At 30.4% G+C, this 21493-nt stretch overlaps 2 protein-coding genes across 10 annotated transcripts in view; one reads left to right on the top strand and one right to left on the bottom strand.

Annotated features, from left to right (window-relative positions):
* LOC118187598 (putative ATP-dependent RNA helicase TDRD12) overlaps nucleotides 1-9624 on the top strand; it is a 342589-nt gene extending 332965 nt beyond the window's left edge. For 6 of the 9 annotated variants that reach the window (XM_085825776.1, XM_085825779.1, XM_085825781.1 and 3 more), the window contains one exon: nucleotides 7536-9624. In XM_085825776.1, the coding sequence (XP_085681902.1) occupies nucleotides 7536-7660 (125 nt within the window). In that variant the 3' untranslated portion in view covers nucleotides 7661-9624. The remainder of the gene's footprint in view (nucleotides 1-7535) is intronic. The other 3 variants (XR_015043602.1, XR_015043603.1, XR_015043601.1) reach the window with 3 other exon arrangements.
* A 6841-nt stretch (nucleotides 9625-16465) lies between these two features.
* Nucleotides 16466-21493, bottom strand: part of LOC118183115 (ADP-ribosylhydrolase ARH3-like) — a 47848-nt gene continuing 42820 nt past the window's right edge. The window contains exon 7 of the mRNA XM_085825782.1: nucleotides 16466-16919. Within this exon, the coding sequence (XP_085681908.1) occupies nucleotides 16710-16919 (210 nt within the window). The 3' untranslated portion in view covers nucleotides 16466-16709. The remainder of the gene's footprint in view (nucleotides 16920-21493) is intronic.

A 21493-nucleotide genomic window follows, 5' to 3' on the forward strand; every position in this document is an offset into this window, starting at 1 on the left:
GGCTTTAGGCATAAAATATCATTATCTAATTCAAAAAATCTAAAAATAGGTAAGGCCAATGCCAGCTTTTGTTAGGGTATTTTTAATTATTTTATGAGGAATTAAGTTACTTTTCAAAATAGTTACGAAGTATAGTATTTCTTCTTGTAAGTGGTTCGCAGTATTGCAGATCCTTTTTATTCCAAGTAGCTGTGAATAAATTGTGTTGAGTATGACTCTTTTGGAAATATTTGAATTCCAGTTAGTTAGTTTAAGTGTGGAAAAATTAAATTCTCTTCTTTTGTCGCAAACTTTAATAAAATTGTAATCTATAATATGTAAATCAAGGTAGACTACATTATGCTGTTCTGTATTTGTTTTATTTAGTTTTAAGCATGCAGGGTAGATATTAGCTACTTCTATTTTGTTGTAGTTATTAAATGCAATGACATCATCAATATATCTATAGATGTGTTGGTAAAAGATTCGTTCTTCTGTACTGAGTGAACGGACATAGGTCAATTCTTTGATAAACAGGAATAATTCACAGACAGAGCTTGAAAAATTACCGCCCATAGGGATTCCCTGTACTTGTTTATAGATGTTATTGTCAAATTGAATAAAATTATTGAAGAGCACGCTGGTGAGGAAAAGTTGCCTTTTTTCGTTGCTGAGAATGGTAGAAATTTGCGGAAATAAATCTGGAAGAGCTAGTAAACTTGTAAAAATTTCTTTAAGCGGTAGAGATGTATAGAGGTTTTCAAAGTCGTAGCATTGGATATGGTCTATTTTAAGTGAATTCATAGTTTTAAGAACTAGTTCGTTACTAGAGATCATCCAGTTGCAATGCAGACCCTCAAAATCATAGTTATTAATTAGGTCACATATCATAAGAAGTTTTTGTGCAAAGAGATAATCTATTTCTTTGAGATAACTTTTGGTACTATTAGCTATGAACCTGAATTTTATTGGAGACTTATGAAGTTTAGGTAAGGCATAGAGATAAGCAAACCTGTTGTTATATTTCTGGGGTTGTATTTTTAGTCTTTTATGGAGTGCTTTAAATTTATTGAGAAGAATCTGAGCACTGGTAGTGATTTTTTGGTAAGTGCAGGTGTTATTTAACTCTTTATGCAGAAGGTTGAAGTAGAATTGTTGTCAAATAACACTAAAATTGTTGCTTGCTTTGTCAATCTTCGTGATGATAAAGTGATCTCGCAATTTTTGAATTAGATCCTCCAGACGTTTTTTATTGTGTAAAGAGTTGAAACAAGGTGACTTGAACAGCAAACGTTGAAATTCTTTAATAAGTGCAGCTTTCCATTCAAGAAAAGTTGTAGTGGGTAAATTGGATCTATTACTAGCTAAAATAATAAATTTATCAAGATCATTATTGAATTGTTTGAGGCAGACGTGTCTATTAATACTGAAAGTAGGATGAAATTTGGTGCCAAGTTGCAAAAGGGTACGTAATTCAACATCTTCAATGATATTAAGATCTCCAGTAATAATATGTTGGTGGAAAGGATCGACATATTTTTTGTAGACAGTCAATTGGCAATTACATTTGCTATTATCTTGTATAACGTGGTGGTTGATAACTAGTTGAACTAGGGTTTTTTCAAATTTAAAACAGGGTTTAATTTGGAGTGGTTGGTCAGGAAGCAAGTGCTGAAATTTTTTTAAAATGCTGGGTATTTTTAACTTATCGTAAGACGGTTACCAGGAGAAGGTTACCAGGTTATCGTTTATATATATATATATATATATATACATATCTATGCAATACTTAATTTTACTAATGCCTTGCATGTAATGCCCCTTTTAGCTGCAAAACATCTTTCCCTTCTCAACTGCAGAGTTTCTTCTAACAGTATCATGAATTTTGTCAGTATCATGAAGTTAGAAAACCCATCTACTTCCGGAAAAGATGTAACTGCTAATTCAACATCAATAAGTGTAGAAAATAATAAAATCAATTCTTTTCTTTTCAAATCTGATGATAGATGCAGAAATATTGTGGGCTTTTAAGTGCATCAAAAGCCACTATTCTTTTAAATCGTGCGATGATATTGGGCCGTTATTCACTAAAATGTTCCCGGATAGTTCCACTGCAAAATAGTTTTCATGTGGTGAAAAGAAATGTGCTTATATCTGTTATTTTGGTCTTGGCCCTTATTTTAAAACTTTGTTACTAAAGCATTGTAAAAATGCTGAGTTTTTTACATTACTATTTGATGAGACTCTTAATCTGACAAATCAAAAGAAGCAACTAGATATTTATGTGAGGTACTGGCATCACGAAAATAAGGTCAGAACTCAGTACCTTACTTCTGCATTTATAGGGCATGCAACAAGTGAAATTATTTTATCCAAATTTTATGAATGTGTTGAAAAACTAGACTTGTCAAAACTCTTACAAATATTGATGGATGGTCCTGCAGTAAACTGGAAATTTTATGATTTATTGCAACAGGACTTGACAAAGGAATATAACATTCAATGCTTGACATTAGGGACATGTGGTTTACACATTCTTAACAATGCTTTCAAGCATAGGATGACATCCACTGGCTGGGACATTCCATCATTCTTATCCTCCTTATATTGGATTTTTAAAGATTCTCCTGCAAGACGTGAAGATTTTTTACGTATATCTGGCTTAAAAAAGCTACCTGTGAAGTTCTGCTTTTACCGATGGTTGCAAAATGTCCCAGCAGTTGAAAGAGCCATTGAAATGTGGGATGACTTGCTACTGTACATTAAAGAAGTTGAAATGGGGAAGTTTAAAAAAAATTCATCGAAATCCTTCTCAAATATTTTGGAGGCAACTAAAGATAAAACATTTCTTATAAATTTTTTTTTTTTTTCTCTCTCTGTCGAAAATATTATTGCCTTTCTTTGAATATTATCAAAGTGATAAACCACTTATTCCCTTTTTTGCTGAAGATATCTTAAAACTTGTAAATAATTGCCTTCAGCACTTTAAAATTTTGAAACTAGAATATTCAAAAATAACTAAAGCAGAAAATCTTTATAAATTTAATTTTAATGATCAAAATTGTTATAATGATAAAAGTAAAGTTTATTTGGGATTCATTGCTGAGCAGTTAATGAATGATAAATGCCGCAAGAAGGACATTTCACAAGCTAAAAGTTTTGCATTGAAACAAGGTCAACAATATGTCTTAACAATAGTACAACACTTAATGTCTAAATGTCCAATAAATTATTCTCTTATTCGAAATGCATCTTGTATAGACCTGCAATTGATAGTTAAAAGCCCAGAACAAAATGAAAATAGTTCTAATGGTATTAATGCAGAATAAACGTGTTTTACAAGATGATTGGGATGAAATTCTGCTGCAGTTTGGAGAGTTTCTAGACAAAGTAGTTAAGACAAATTTACATGAATTTTCTACTTTTGATCCTCAAAATCTTTCTCTTGACACATTTCTCACTTCTTATTTTCATGATTTTCACTATTCAAAAGTATGGAAAATAGTGAAAATGATTCTTATCTTGTCACATGGACAGGCCTCTGTGGAAAGGGGCTTCTCTGTAAATAAAGCAATTGAATACATATCTATGCGATGATATGTATTCAATTGCTTTATTACAGCAGTATATCAATTGCTTTATTACATATCATTTGAGATAATTAAAGTGACTCATCATACATTTTTCAACGCACAGTATTTGATTACATAAAATTTTCTGGAGGTGTTCTTAATATCAAAATTAATAAAGAAATGAGATCAGCAGCAGCTTCTGCAAGGTCTAAATATATGCAGTATTTAGAAGAACAAAAATCTTTAACTAAATCTGAAAATTCAAAGAGGAAACGAAATATCATTGAGGAAGAAATTGATTATATGAAGCAGAAGAAAAAATTTCTTCAAAGGGACATTAAAGATATTAATGAAGCAGTAGATTATATGCTTTAGCAGATGAAGCTGAGACCAGCATGAACATTAATTTGTTTATCAAAGCAAATGAACTTAGAAGAATAGTTAAAGAAAAGGAAATAGACATAAATAAATTAGATGTTAAAATAGCTGAAAAGATTTCACAATAGCTGAATGGTTAAAATAGCTGAAAAGAAAAAAAAGCACAAATGTTTTGTATCTTTTATTGTACAGTTTATTATTCTAGTATCTTTCAAAAAACCAAGGAAATAAATTGTATGTTTACAAATCAGTCATTTTAATCTGCAAAATATTCTTACATTGTGATTATAATAGTAGTTGACTGTGTATCAAATAAGTTAAATAATAATCATGTAAATCTCTAAAATAGTGACTGTTATTAGTATAAAATACACTTATACATGTTTTTAAAGAAATTATGTTCCTAATTTAATGTTATCTACTTCATAACTTGTAGGGAGTTAGTTTAATTTTCAAAATTGTTTTATGGTAAGTATTAAAGTGAATTTAATAATAGTGCATAATACACACTTCTGTTACTTTCTTAAAGTGAAATTACAAGCATGAAGTCGGTTGTATGGATAATTGATTTATTCTATTCGTTTTTTTTTTTTAAAAGTCCTTAATTTTCATATAAGGAAATGTGTATGAACCCTGGTCAATGCAACGTGTTTATGTTTTGCAACGCTGCAAACAGTAAGATCATGAGTGCGTTTCTTATCTGTTGTTGTATTAAAAAGCGCTGAAATTTAAAATATTCTTAACTTATCCACAAAATATCTGGATAAAAAAAACGGCAGCACTAAACAATCTCGTGAAATAACAAAGCTCAGAAAGTACAACAACGTGATCGTGAACTTCAAAGAAGAGTTGAGTGAATCGTCTGCTTTTCTACCTCGATGCAGATTGGAGAGAAAAAAACTTTTATCATGATGTCAATAATTTGGTATTTCCATTATGACTTATTATTATTTGGTAATTATGACTTAATTATCCGGTAAATATTTTTTCTTTGATATTTCGTATTCCATGTTGCGGTTTCTGAAACCTATAAACTGAATGTTTATATTTTGATAGGCAATGCGGATTTCAGGAGTTGGCGGCTGTTCAGTATTTGACTGTACATGTTTTGTTCCTCTGGACAATTTAGACTTTAAACCGTTTTAAACGAATTACTGTTTTTGATAAATAAGATTCCAGAGAGTCTCAAATAAGTTCACAGCTTCCTGTACATGCATTCATACTCTCAGAAAAATTTAGTCATTAAAATTAAAGGCAAGAAAAATAGCAACATCTTTTAATAGTCACCAGTGTTGAGAATTATACAGTAATCTTTTTTTAGACATAATAGATATCATCTGATCAAAAATAACTCTAATGTCACTCAAATTTTCTGTCGGAAGTTAAACTGGTCCACTCAAAACAGTGGCCATAATAGCTCTAGCGGGCGGTCTTTGAATTTATCACTCCGCTTAATATACAAACAAATAACTAAAGAAAAATGTGAAAATTATTTATTGGGAAATAAATTTGAATTGTAAGTTTATTTTTGAAGATAAAGTATAATTCCAACCTTTTAAAATTATATTATTATTTTGCTTTAGTTTTTCTTTTCAGAACTCTCAATAACATTGTAGAAGTCTACTTTATTGTTCCTATAATGTAGATAGTGTAAAAAAATATTTTTTAAATGCATAAACATTTATAGTTGTTCCTAAATATGTCTTAAATGAAAAATAAGCATTTATTGTTCTAAAATACTTTCTAAGTGATTTTTATTTAGAAGATAACACCACCAGCAGCACTTACAGTAATTGTGAGAAAAGTTCACAATAGTATTACAATATTTGGAACTTTATTCTGGAGATTGTATTTTAGAATAAATTATAAAAATTCAAAAGGAGTACCCATCGACATTTTCCTAGTGATAATGGAAATAAAACTTTTCAGATACTTCTCTCTTAACAAAAGTTCTTAATTATTAGTGTCACTGTGATCATAAATTACTCAATAATTGTAATTTTCAGTTAAAAGTTTGAATGGAATGAAAAAGGTACAGTCAAAAGTCGTTAATTCGGACACCCATAATCCGGAATGATCTATAATCCGGACCTCAAAGCTAAAAACTTTCTGCGCATGCGCCGCATTAGCACAGGCGTTTTACGCGAGCGTGTAAGAACTTGACCACTGCGCATGTGCGTGTGAGCAAGCGCAGAATACGTTTTCACCTGCGCGTTTAATGTATAACGGACGGTGTAGGCTAAAATTATCTAATTATCTATTTCAGTTAATGTTAATGATTGCGTTGTTCCTTAAACTTCGAATAGGATCCCGCTTATTATTTTTTGCAGACTGTAAGAGCAATTTTATAAAAGTAAACTTGAACTTTCGATTATGTCAAATAGAATTTCCGATGCTGGAACTTCCAAAGGATCTACAAAACGAAAGTATGTTTCAATGTCCAACAAACAAAAAGTGAAATTGCTGAAAAAAATGGATAAAGACATGAAGAATGTGACAGAGAGGTTAGTGAAAAAGAAAAAATTTCGATTGACCAGTTAGTCGGTATTCTCGGCACAGCAATTAACGGGACTTGAACAGCGGAACTTTTTAACTGAACAAGAAATTATGTCTGTTTATAGAATTAAAGAGAAAGTATTAGTATCACATAAAATGAAGCAACTTAAACAACTTACATTGAAAGAAATGTTTAATAAAGTAAACAAATAAATATTAAGCTTTTTTTTTTGTAAATTTTGATACCCTTTAGATCATAATTGTTCTTTATTTCATAAATTACGGTTTCGTATTTTTAATTTTAGAATTTCTGCATGCCATCTTACGAGATTTAAACTGATGATCTATAATCCGGAAAAATCGATAAACCGGAATCGCCGAAGTCCCGACGAGTCCGGATTAACTACTTTTGACTGTATAACAATGCAGCTCTTGAATTTTCTGGTGATTTCTTTGGATACTTTATCTTTAATAAAAGCTTTCCCCCCCCTTTCAATTTAATTTTTTCATGTTTTTGTAATAGTTTGAGATAATTAAAGAAATGAAAGTTGCAGTTTTTTCTTTTTAATCACTTTAAACATTATTTCAATAAAAACAAAAGTTTCAATCATTACAGAATTATAATGTGAAAGATGTTATGTATATGATCAGTTTTAAACATTTTTTTAAAAATGTATTGGGAGATGAACTACAAAAAATACTTTACAAATTATTTAGCTTCTTTAACATAAATAAGTACTAAATAGAAATTCTTCATTAAAATTGTTATTTTTTTAAAGATATCATTGAAATTCACTTAATTCATTTTGTACCTTTACATATGTAATATTCATTAATAAATAATAAATTTTTATTAAATTCACTGAATCTTGATAACTTTTCCTTCTGGAAGAGTATGCTTTTTCAGATTTCTGTGATCTTGATTCCCTCCCACAGATGTTAAGCTGCTGAAATAACTATTTGTTTACCTCTAAAAACTTTTATTAGAAGTAGTAGTTCTGATGTTTTAAACTGTGAAGTTTAGTAGGTATGAAAGAACCATTTGAATGCAGTCTGACAATTTATTTATAATATAATTTTTATTACTTATCTGATTTTAACCTCTTTTAGAAGAATCTGAAATTATGCCTTACCCATCAGATGAAGACAAAAGCTTTGACAGCTCAGATGATAATTATGTTCAGCCATGGAAGAAGTTAGCTGAATACAAGGATCCTTACAATCCACTTTCATGAGTGTGTTACTTCTTGCTTTCAATGTACTTTTTTTATACATAGAATTTTTTTATTTTAGAGGTTTTGATCTGCAACTTCTGCAAAATGTTGAGCTTGTTTTTATTTCTTTACTTGTAACTTTATTTTTAAGAGCATATTATTTACATGGTGCTCAAAATTGCACATACTCTGATATACGATCATGTAACTTAAATGAGAAATGACTAAAGTGATGTCAGGGCTGATGCATCAGCCCTGATATCACTTTAGCCATTTCTCATTTAATTGTCACCCCTAAATTCTGATGAATTTAGCTGTCTGCTGAATTTAAAGAAAAAAAAGAGAGAGAGACCCATGATGATGTCTTAATTAATATATATCTAAATTGCATTCATATTTGCTTTAACTTTGTTCTAGAAACCTAGCATAAAAATATGTTTTCTACCAAAAAATCTAAATTATATGTGAAATTTTGGTAGCTTTTGATGGTGATTTATAATTTATGAGAATAATACCGCATCTGATATTAAATGTTATTGCTTGTTCTCTTCATTATTTGTAACCTAATTTCTTGAAATCTTATCCCAGTGTTAACCGTGTATTTCACAAAATATAGATTAACCAAATAAAATCTTTCTTTTGTAGTTTAAAAAGAAATATGATTTCACTTCTTAATGTTTTCAGTTTAAAGATTTCAAGTGTGTGTAATTGCTTATTTTCAGTTAATGCAATAGCTTTTTGACATCAAAAATAAATACAGATTTAATAAGATAGGTTTCTGCACACTTTTAATGAATCATCCAACCCAGTATAAAAATACTGTTATAAATAATATTTCATATAAAATTCATATTAAATAATTTGAAAAAATTGATAGCCTTTTTTTTTTCCCGTTCTCCAGAAATAACTGTACAAGTACTTCCTTATTATTTCAGTTCCCATTATTTAAACAAGCCAAAAATTATTACAGAGTTTTAATATGAAAAAGTTAAGAACATTCATAATAAACATGTTTACTACTCAAGTAAAATTTGTGGTTGCTGAATTTCTAAGATTACTTTTAATATAACACCAAAATAATTTTCGTTTTCCAAGGATTTATGCTGTGCAGTCCACAAGCTTTGTAATCTGTCTTATTGATAGGCTGTGCCAAATGGCAGTCCTGTTCAGAAATCCTTGTGATAAGTTTCCATGGTTAGGCATTGTTGGCAAACAGCAAAGTACTTTGCCGTTATTTAAATAATAGGGGCTATAATAATAATAAGTACCTTTTTAGAATTATCAAAAAATGCATTTAATATTATGTATATGCTGCTAGGTGAAAACTTTTCTAGGAGGTTAACTTTTAAGTGTATATTTAAATCCTTCTGTGATTTACTATACATATATGCTATATAACTAATAAATCATCATCTATGAATCAATTTATATATTTACTAATTATTATAGTTTTGTGGCTAGGCATTTATGTAAGTGTATTTCTCTCTCTTTATATAGTTAATGATTCTCATTTACCACTGACATTAACATATTCCTCCTCTAAAAAAAAAAGAGCAGTCTCTTAGATACCACTTAAATAATTAGGTATACCTATTTTGAGTGCTATTTAGTAATATTTATTACTAAATGCTGTAATCTAAATTTATTACCAGTATTGCACAATTGTAGTTATTAAAGAATTTTTTTAATTTTTCTAAAGGTGCAATATGAAACGTACCTAAAAATATTTTTATTTGTGTATTATATTTTATTTTTTGAAATCAGAACATGTATTTGTTATCTTTGCTGCATTTAATATGTCATAAATTACTTGCAAACACATAAACTATATTTTTATAACAAAAATATTATGCAGCCTAGGTGAATAAATATTTTTAAACTTTTATAATGTTTGTGTAATATTAAAGTAATATTTATGCAATTTTTATTTCTGTGATACTTGGTATAAAATTTTTTATAAATATAATAAATGTTAAATATTATTATCTGGCTGTTTTGTTTGCTTTTTAGAAAAAAAGAAAGAAAAGTTTCTTTTTAGAAACCTTGAGTGTTAGAAAATATTTAAATTCAGAACTTCGTAGTATGACAGCAAATACATGAAAATATGTGTAAATAGTTGTGACATTTTAGCACTGAAGGGCAAGGTTGTGTTTTAAGAATTATTTGGAAATTCATAGACCTGTCTAAGCAATCTCAAATGGATATAATTTTCAGGCAAAATGTAGGTAAATAAACATTACCCCATTTAGATGGAAATTGCAGTTCTCCTCCCCCATGTAATTAAAAAATAATAATGAACATTTATAGCACAGCAGTTAGAAGATATTTTAATTTAGAATTTGATAGTGTGACAGTAAATACATGAAAATATGTATAAGTAGTCATAAAACTTTGGCAATCACGGGGAAGCAAAAGTTAAGTTAATATCATATGTGTGTTATATATTTAAAGTAATCAAGGATGACTTAAGACTAATCTAAAGTGAGGATATTTTTTTTTTATTTATTTATTTATTTTGCAAGAAATAGCATAATTTTTTGTGCTTAATACTTTCATGGTGTAAGTGGTTAGCAGATCCAACTAGCAGTTCAAAGGTCTGTGGCTTTAATGTTTCCAGCTGTGAAAAATCGCATTATCTCCACAATGGTGCCTGAACCTAAATGCAATAGACTATGATTCCTCACCACTTTCATTTATTCAGATTAGTCTTTCAGAGTGAGGAAGAATATAAGGAGCTATTACATTTCCTGGTGCATACTCAAGGTTAGTATGTCCAGCTAGCAGTCTGAAGATCCATTATCACATTTGTTGTTTTGGCATAGTTGAACTTTCTTATTTCTTGTTCTAAAAAAAATTGAATGTCTATACATATTTACTTAAAGCATATAAGAGTAGTTTATTGGATGAGTAGCTGGTTGGAGTAGGGTGACATATACCATGTTAAATTTAGTATGTAATTCTCCCCAAAAAAATTGAAATTAAGTAAAGTATCACTTGATAATTAAAGCTTGTTGTTATTGAAAATATGAAATTGTCAGGAGGTTATATGATAGCTACATCAGATATTTTATTTAAGAGATGTGGAAGCTTTGACAGGTTTCTTAAATGTATTACTATTAGAAGCAATATCATTACCATGTGAGTTAGAGTTTACAATTACTATTAGTAGGAATGCTGAAGATGCATTAGAATTGCCAGTACAGCTTCTGAATTACACACACTTTCCTCTCAGGTTCCTTGGCAAATTTGATCGCTTCCTGCATCGTGATAATAAATGTCATCATCACCACCTGTTGTACTTAAGACTTCCTCTGTACTTCATGAGTATATCCTTAGCACATAACAGGTCAATCTCTATTTTCCTTCACTTGAAATGCAAGAATGTTATTGACCAAATCAGCAATGCAGTCCAACATATTCTCATTTTTTATTCAAAATACAGCACACATCAGGGCAATGCCTGGTGATGGATAAAGACACTACTACTGTATCGAGAAATTCATGATCAGCAAAATGTGTAGAAGATGATAAATGTAAAAAATGCCTTCTTTTTTCTACCTTGGGAAACAGCTGGGCCAGACTGTCAAGTGGGGGAGGAGGAGTGATCTAATATTTCTTATATCACTTACTCCTAGAGGAAAAGGTTCTAATGCATATTTAGAACTAGTATATTGCTTATAGCAAAGTACTAATTTGTTACATATTTCACATTGCAGTAAAGAATCTCATGATACTTAGTTTGTTTCCTTTTCCTTCCTTATAAAATTAGCAAATGTTAGGAACAATTTAACATCTTTGTGATTGGAAATGTACATTAAGCAAGTAATAAATTTTGCCAGACCTTAGTGCTAACTCTGCAGTACATATTTGGATAATGAATTTTTAATAATAGCTTCGGTCTTTGTATGTTCAAAAGATTTTGGGGTTGACGTTGGAAGAAAAAAAATATATATTACAATTAATACGAATAAACATGGCTTTGGCTACCAAATACCTTTCCTTCACTTCAGATGGAATGCTTCCATAATATTTCATATTTTTCTGATGGAACAGTTGAAGTAATAATACTCTTATTTCAAAATATTGCTTCTTCATGCATTGCAAATTCCTTTATGCAGAAAATGCACAGTGATTACTTGGATATGAAATCTTTGTCTGGATTATGACTGCACACTACATTTATTAACCACTTTTGAGAAAATGCTACAACTGCCCATGAGCATCATTATGTTGCTACTATTCTATAATCAATCCAAGCTATACCTGTGAATTCTTATGTAGTTTAGCGATTTTTTCACAATTTTTTTTATAAATTCATTAAAAATGACTTTTAAGGAAGTCATAGTCAAAGAATGGTGAAAACTGTTAGGATCACCACAAAGGGGGGGGGGAAGAGATTGTTGAAAAGTATGAAAATGGCATGCATATCTAGGATTTGGCTAGGTGTGAAAAACAAAGATGCATTAAATCGGGTAATTTTACAAAGGTGGCAAAATCAATTACCAAACAAAGATGAGAGACGTTACACCATGTTTCAAAAATTGCTTTTGATCTGAATAGCAAAATAATATTTATCTGTACTTCATTTATGTACAATATATATTTTACCCTCTGCATTTTGGTTAGTAATCAGTGTTATAATAACAATAGCATTTTTTATATAAAGACAGATTAATTTGTTATTCTTATGGAAAAGTTTGTCTGGTGTACACCCAAAGATCTGGAATGGATTAATGACACATACATATGATGGCACTGTAATTCCAATTCAGAAATGTTTTTAACTAATTTTTTTCAAAATTTGATTGTTCCTTTTACACCAAGACTTTGTTTCGAGCTGATGGAGAAAGATTGATTTTATTCTGAGTGCAACGTTAATTCTGGTGATGCGCATCACTCGTGCTTGATGTTCAAATTTATTCGTCTGTCTGGTTGATTATTTTATTTATAATAATGCTTATTTCAATATCAAAGATGAAGAATAAAATATAATTGATTTGGTGACATACAGTTGTCATACTTTGGGGTAAGTACTTTGATTTCATATTCCCTTCTAGATCATACATTTTGATCTGCACGTTAGTAAGTACTTATGGGTTATTGCTACACATCACAATTTACTAAATAAGCAATTAATTTGATTTACATTTGCTAATCCTTTAATTCAAAAAATGCCAAGTGACTATTTTTGGTGCTCAAGTAATTCTAATTCACTACATTTAATTCTATTTCATTTTTACATTTAGCACCGCAACACACCATCTATTACAACACATATGAAAATGGCAGCGTTGCTTATTGAAACTGAAGAATTCTTAAACATGTACTTCCAGAGTTTGGTACATTCTGAAAATTTAATAACTTTTACTAAGGTAGTTACAATCTCCCACTTTACATTCACTTGGAAAGTCATGGAAAATATAATTTCCTCCTCCCCCAAAAAACAACAGCTTCAAAAATTGAAAGCAAATGAAGAAACATTGTAATCCGCAGTTTTAAGGATACAAAATATTTTACACTTTCCTATTTGTACAATTTTTTATTAATCATGTTTGTCTTCTGCATTGTTAATGAAGTATTATCGCTCCACAGAAATTAGTTGTTTGATCATCTTTTCTTTAGACATGAAACTGCTATCACATGTAGTGGCATTTCTGTTGGTAAAAATTTGTTTTTAGAGAGTACAGATGAGAATCTGCACAAAGTTAATCATGAGATAGTAGCAGCAGTAGAAAGTATACTTAATTTTACAATTAAAAAAAACAAAAAAAGTATTCCTGAAAACTTCACGGCAACAAATACATGATTGAATTGAAAGGGGGGAATATTGCATGATGTGAAAAAAATAAAATGGAAAACTGCTCTCAGGAACAGTGAACTTGAACTCTTCTTCTTAATAATAAATGGCAGCACAAGCTGTACTTCAGTTAGAGAATTATTATTTATGTTTTTTCTTCTAGTCTATCTAGAAACAGCAGTAGTAGCATGTTAAGGTTAATTTCAGAATGTAACTTGCATGAACCCAGTGAGATATGAAACCAATTCTTGTACACTGAAGAGCGAAAAACACAGGTATAGACATACCTATGCAAGTAACAAAGGTATGAAACCAATCACAGCAAACCACGTCAGTCGGTTTTTGACATGCCCACTGGCCACCTAGATCCCCAGACATGAACATTATTGAGCATATCTGGGATGCCTTGCAGTGTGTTGTTCAGAAGAAATCACCACCACCTTGCACTTCTATGGATTTGTAATTTGCCCTGCAGATTTCATAGTGTGAATTACCTCCAGCACACCTTCAAACATTAGTCGAGTCCACAGCACATCATGTTGCGCCAATTCATGATATTAGGCAGGTACACCAAGTTTTTTTAGGGGGGGGGCTCTTCAGTGTACACACACATATGCATAATCAGAGAGAGATAAATAAATAATTAAATAAATAAAATCAAGGCTCTTGGATAACATGTCTGTCTCCTTCATTTGAATCAAGTAAGAAACAAGAATTATATTAAAATGAAAATGATCTAGATCATCATGAGTCTTAATTACATGGCCTATCCATTTCAACTAGAAGAAAGACAAAGTACAAGGAAATAAAAAAGCAAAGATAGGTCATTTTCCTTCCTATACGGTGGTTATTTTTGCCTTGTTTTGGTAAATGCAGAATTGAATCGAAGGTTACTATAGAAAGACATGATAAATTTAAAGAAATATCTACATTATAACTACTGTAAAACCAAGTTTTTCTACCTGGTATGTTTTCATTACCTACATTTTTGAAAGTGTAGCTTGAAAGTTATTACTTAATGTGCTTATCCAAATAAATAATGATTTTAATTTAGAATAATTCTTTAATCCTCATTTTATTTTGAAACACGATATCGGTAACATAAATGACATACTATGTTACAAATTTTGTACATAGATAGTTTTAGTGAAATTGTTATATTTTTCTGTATAATGTCACATGAAAATCTAGAGAAAGGATGCTGTGCCGGAAAAATAAGAATACAGGGTCAAGTCTGTTTAACATTGAGTAAATGGCTATCTTTCTAATTTGGTGAATATCGCCAAGCTGGCAACAGTTTCAGAGACTAATTTTTGTCACTTTATTTGGTGAGAAATTGCCAAATTTGACGATATTTTTCGGTTCCTGTATCATCGTACTAATGACTGTCGGAGAATAACTGTAATTGCTCATTATATCAACTGTAACCATATCTGGGCCTCATATGCCTACCAGTAATTTTGAGAAGCAGAAAGTACTAGAAATATCTCAGCAGCCAAGTAAAAACTATGTAAGATCAGAGAGAGTATCACTTCTCAGTTGTTATTTCAGAGCGACTTTGGAGTATTGAGATATCTGCAGAAATTTTTTTTCGATGTGCTTTACACTGCATTGTGTTAAACTTTCTTAATAGTTTGAAGTATAACTACTGATTGTACTCTGTGATACTGTAAACACCTAAACGAATATTTCTGTGGAAAGTTCCAGAGCTATGAAGTATTTCTTTTAATAAAATAAATTTTATCAACCTATCATCAAATCTATGTGCATTCAATCTATTATGAACCTGTATGCATGCAACACTATTACAACTCTTCTTTTACAGTGGATTATTTTTTTTTTTTAATCCTACCTATTTTTTAAGTGCTTAAGATATGTCTTTCCTATATACACATACAGTCTCATTTGCTTTTCAGATAAATTAAAGTTTTAAAATGTTCTCATTATATTTTGTAGTAAATGCATTTATGCTTATCTGATAATTAAATCCTCGTGTTTGGTCAAAAATATTGTTCAACCTGATTATCACAGATCTAAAAAATTTTAAAAAAAACTGAAATATTGGAGAATGTCATTGTTTGTTACATTCAGAACATATTACAAATAGAATCACACACAATGGCATGTCCAACAACTCCTAAATAGTCACTACATATTTGATTTCTTACCTGACTCAAACATTTGCCAAATGAATATTTCTAATTCATGATTGCACAACTAGTACACAAAAGATCATTATAGCAGATGACCTCAGGCAACATGTTGAAACTGCATCTTTTGCCATGTTTTGAAAAATATCTGCTGTGCATAGCTGCATGATAATTGTTCAACTAAGATCATCTCATGCTTATATCATTAAATCATTGTACATTACAAACAGCTTGGCTAGCTCATGTCTTTCATAATGTTGCACTTACAATGGCCAGGTGTACTTTTGAAAAGCTACTGAAAGCAAAATAATTTCAACACTGTGGAGAATGACTTCTATTAAAATAAAATCTAATTTTTTTCAATAATCAAAGTACAGTAAAACTCCCAACTAGTAAAACATAATTATGCTTTAAATGTTCTGGACTTTTATATGCATGCAAAAAGATTACCTGTATTAATCATTAATGGTTCCACCTAGGATAAAGCAGCTTTCATTATCAAATTCATAGGTAGCCTCATGCATATTGTGCACATCTATGTGAATTTTTCATGTATGAAACTAATAAAAACTTAATGAATATTAAATTTTTACAAAACCCTCCAACCACATTATTGAAACTGTTTTCAGAAAATTTTCAGTCTCATTAAAAGAAATTTTTTAAGTGGAAATATATATCTAGGATCAATATTTAATCCTTCAGTTGTCATAATTATCTCTATGATGATTTTCTCTACTCTATAAGAAAAGTATTTAACAGACAGGTGCTTCAACGAAGGGTTAAGGAAATAATACCTGTTGCCTCTTTCCTTCCTTCGAAATTAAAAATATATACATTAAGCTATAAACATTTAGTTAAAAGATTAATTGCAAGGTCAAAGACTAGATCAAATTTTTATTAAAGCAAAGCAAATCAGAGCTATTTACTTCTTTCAAACTTCAAATGAAAGCCTAATAGCTACATGTTTATGAAATAATATTATATTTGCTACAAAATGAAAAATAAAAACATTTTCTTTTTTTAAAGAATGTTTAATATCATGTGTCCAAAATGTACAATGGACTATAAAGAGCAATTTGAGGAGCATTTAATAATAAAATACTATATGATGCTTATTTTACAATCAGGAATTGTCTTTTTCAGTTTTGTCAAAAATTTTATCAGCTAGTTCAGTTACTTCATCTATTAACTCACACCTTTTCTTCATTTTTTGTGGGATTGAATCTGCTCCATGATAAGCACCTGCTATACTTCCAGCCATAGAAGCAATGGTGTCAGTGTCTCCTCCAACTGATATTGCAAAGAACAGAGTACGCACAAATGGATTTGAACTCTGAAAATATAAATACAGATCATATAATTTAAAAAAAATACTATTTTTTTAACATGACAGTATATAATTGCATTTCAACAGCAGTTGCACTACATCAGAACTGAGCATTCAGAGATACATTAAAGTAAAATCTTTCCCAGAACAGTAGTTTAATTAATTCAAAGCCTAATTAACATTTTCAGCTTTTCACAGCTGTAAAATGTATAATTTTAAAACAAAAATCAGTTTTGTATATTAAAGTTATACTACATTTGGTTTTAAAAAAGATTTCTTTTATATGCAAACACATTGAGGAATTCTTTTTAGAAAGAGTTGAATCAAAACCTCCCACCATATTTAGTTTCGCATAAATTTTGATTAAAACCATTGATTTCAAATGCGACTAGATACAGATTCCTCTTCTTCAGGAGCAAAGAAAAAAAAAATTCTTTTACATTAGGGAAAACTTACAAAAATGGTTGCTTTTTGATGGTATGCTAAAACAACTGAGAAAAATTATAAAAGGTGGTAAATATCAAAAATATGGAATAAGAAGGAAGAACAAAAGAGTTAAAATATGAAATTTTCAAAATGGCAGTAAGGTGGTATATTCAAAATGACAGAAATTACAAAATACAACAAAAGCAAAACAATGCCTATGATGCAGGAAAAATAAAATGGGTGCATGCAGGCAAATGATTAAACTGAAAGAAACTTCTCACAACTACAAGCTGTTAGCAAAAAATCAAATGGAATAGAAGCACAATGTCAAATTTTAAAAATCAGGAAAAAAAAAAAAACTATTTGGTGTAGATTTTAAATAAAACTCCTACAGTATCTAAACACTCAGGAAATCAATAGAGTTACATTATTTTTCTTAACAAAAATCCTTTTGCATAAATTTACTTATATGAAGTAATATATTTGAAGACTAAATAGTAACATTCATTTGCACAATCTTCAATCAATGAGGAATGATTTAATCATTTTTGCACAGAAATTTCTATCATCTGAATTTTTAATGTCAAACTGAAGTTTTAATCCTATTAAAATAGTTAAAATTCTTGTTACTCTACAAGATAAACAGTATATACAATATACTCACCTGGTTAAAAAGACCTCGAATTTCAAAATTAAAACACTATTTTTGAGACATCATGCAGGTTAAAATTTTTTTATATGCTATCCCATTTATGTAATATAATTTTTTTATGTTCCATTTGCAATTTTTATAATGCATCATAACTTTCACAAAGTTTCTTATAAAATTTCAAACTGAAGTGTTGTCAGAAATAAATATACTTTATTTATTATAAGAAAAATATTATAAATTAAAACTCTAACAGTGGCAACTATTTATTTACAACAGATCCAAAACAGATATCTCTGCAAAGCTTTTATTGCATACAACCCCAACCCACTGCCAGTGATGTGGCCACTCTGGTTGGTATAGTAATTATCAATGCTGGCTGTGATACTGATGAGTGTGGGTTCAAATCCTGGAGAAGATATGGATGTTTTTAAATGCATAATGTCTGGGTGGCAATTAAAATACTAGTGAGGATGAAGTCCTCTCTAGTAGTTTGGTAATAGTAGAGGGAGACCACTGAATCATCTCCTGAAATGATCTCCAGCAAATTGGTGTGAAGCTGCCTAGTAAATGAGGTGAAACTATACTCACACAACCAATTGTGAAAGTCTAGTATCCAGCCCTCTTGTGCCTGTACCAGTCAGTAATATGGAAGTCAATAGTAAACCTAAAGCCATTTCTGTTTGCTCATAATTTGAATTGAACTGTTTGTGGCCTGCAGAATATCTAGAACAGTCTGAAAATGAATCCCATAAAATGGTTTCTTCAATTTAGAACACAAGCCATAATCACAGGGCTTAAGTCAAGAGAATTAGATGGAGCTTTATCGACCAAAAAAAAATGGACCACATTTTGTGCTACATGCACTCAAACACTGTCCTACAAAATAATGATAAGATTCTAGAAAAAGTAACATTGCTGCTTTCACAACACTGGTCAGAAGTTAAGTTCCAAAAATGAACAATACTATTACAGAATGAACTTCTTGAGGTATATAGTATATCTTAAGACAACAACATTATTGTTACAGATGAAGGGAAAAAAACATAACTTCCACATTTTAGGCTTCTGATAAGCTTTTGATTTTCATGGTGACCCACTTGTTTGACTTGCAGATAGCAGGTTTGAATCACTTCAGATAACTGATGTGTATCGTTTCGCTTATACTTCATCCAGCCTAATGATGCAGTAAAAGAAATCCTCTCATTCATGCTCCTAGCACTACAAGTAGGGCAGTATAACATCTTATCAAAGACAATTCTGGATTTCCAACAAACAATTCACACATACTCTTTTCATCACAGCAAATGTATATCAGATTGGAAGACTGAATCCATTTACTATAGGATAGATTAGGTACCAACTAAAGTGTAGTATAGGTGAGGTACACATTTCATTTTTGGCATATATGCAAACTACCATTTAAGTTTTCACCGGTGTACATTAGATTCAATGTATAAATACAGTCAAAAGTCTTTAATCCGGACTCGTCGGGACTTCGGCGATTCCGGATTAGGGGTTTTTGCGGATTATAGATTATCAATTTAAATCTGGTAAGATGGCATGCAGAAATCATAAAATTAAAAATATGAAACTGTAATTTATAAAATAAAGAGCAATTACGATCTAAAGGCTATCAAAATTTACAAAAAAAAAAAAGCTTAATATTTATTTGTTTACTTTATTAAACATTTCTTTCAATGTAAGCTGTTTAAGTTGCTTCATTTTATGTGCTAATACTTTCTCTTTAATTATATAAACAGACATAATTTCTTGTTCAGTTGCAAAGTTCCACTGTTCAAGTCCTGTAATTGCTGTGCCGAGAATACCGACTAACTTGTCAACCGAAATTTTTTCGTTTTCACTAACCTCTCTGTCACTTTCTTCATGCCTTTATCCATTTTTTGCAGCAATTCCACTTTTTGTTTGATGGACATCAAAACATGCTTTCGCTTTGTAGATCCTTTGGCAGCTCCAGAATCAGAAACTCTTTTTGACATCATCAAAAGTTCAAGCTTACTTTTTATATAATTGCTCTAACAGTCTACAAAATATAATAAGCTGGATCCAATTAGAAGATTAAGGAACAACGCAATCTGCAACATTAACTGAAATAGATAATCTGATAATTTTTGCCTAGCTTATACCGTCCGTTATACATTAAACGCGCATGTGTAAACGTATTATGTGCATGTGTAAATGCATATGTGCATGAATAAAGGTATTATGCACATGCATTAATGCTACGCATGCGCAGAAAGTTTGCAGCTTTGAGGTCCGGATTACTTTGTACTGTATATTGCAAAATTATACTTTTGTTATATATATTGGTGGATATGCCGAATGGAGAATTAAAAATTTAATATAAGTTTTTTCTCTCCATTCAAGCATATCTGTAACAATTTTAGAGTTACTCATATACTATTCGACTAATAAATGCAAAAGTTTTCTCAGTTCCTTACATAAAAGTTTCTGTTATGGAATAACAAATAAAGTGCCACACTGTTTAACATGGTGGATCAGCTATCACATGTTTGGGCCCTGTATTTTAACCTAGGAGAAAGCATAACTTTCATAAATCTTTATTATGTCTTTGCAGCATTTAAAATATTGTTCAGTTGAAAATTCTTTTAAGGGGTTGTATATATACTTAATATAAGTTTGTATATATACAGGGTGGCCACTGAAGTGCGGTACCGCCCGTTTAATTGCCGAATGGCTGCAGTTATAGTCACAAAAGTGGTGTCCAGGCATAGCAAAGTGGCTATGCGCTACTGTCAAGACTACAAGACTACTTACAAGACTATTCTTGTATCTATAAAGGTCAGAATAAACAAATCCAGCGATGGAAATCCGAGAGAAAACAGCATTTTAACTAATAGTTTGGTAACCCCTTATAACTTGCAGTAAAATTCATCTTTGAACTCAAAGCAGGCATTTAGAGTTAATTTTCTTTTTTAGAGACAATCCCCAAGCTCTACATCCATATGAAATAAAGGGTACAATGCCTTGTTTATAAATAATTGCACTAACATTCGATTTAACATCAAACCCATTACATGCAATTTGATTCAGCCCATGCTGAAGTTTCTCACATTTATTAGAAATGTAGGAAATATGCTTTTTCCAGTTTAATTTGCTGTCCAACAAAACATCTAAATATTTAATTTCATTCACCCTCTCAAGGGGATTGCCATTTTAAAAGCAATTGATATCCTTCATAAGTAGTATTTTTTCTATCAATAAACATGGTCTTGAATTTTACATGGTTAAAGTTTAACTTAAAAATCTATTGACCAATGATAAATGAAATCTAAAACATCTTGGGCAAGATGAAAAGCTTTTTGCATTTCTTTTCCTTGAATACAAATCAACAAATCATCTACAAAGGCAATGACTTCACAACTGAAGAGATCAGAAAGTTTCTGTAAGACATCATTCATAATAATAATCCAAAGCTTGGGACCGGAAACAGAGTCTTGTGGACATCCTCTCTGAGGTTGAC

This window comes from Stegodyphus dumicola, chromosome 10 (genome assembly GCF_044657685.1).
Source record: "Stegodyphus dumicola isolate Sdum_Otavi_A_Nest chromosome 10, ASM4465768v1".
Taxonomy (NCBI): Eukaryota; Metazoa; Arthropoda; class Arachnida; order Araneae; family Eresidae; genus Stegodyphus; species Stegodyphus dumicola.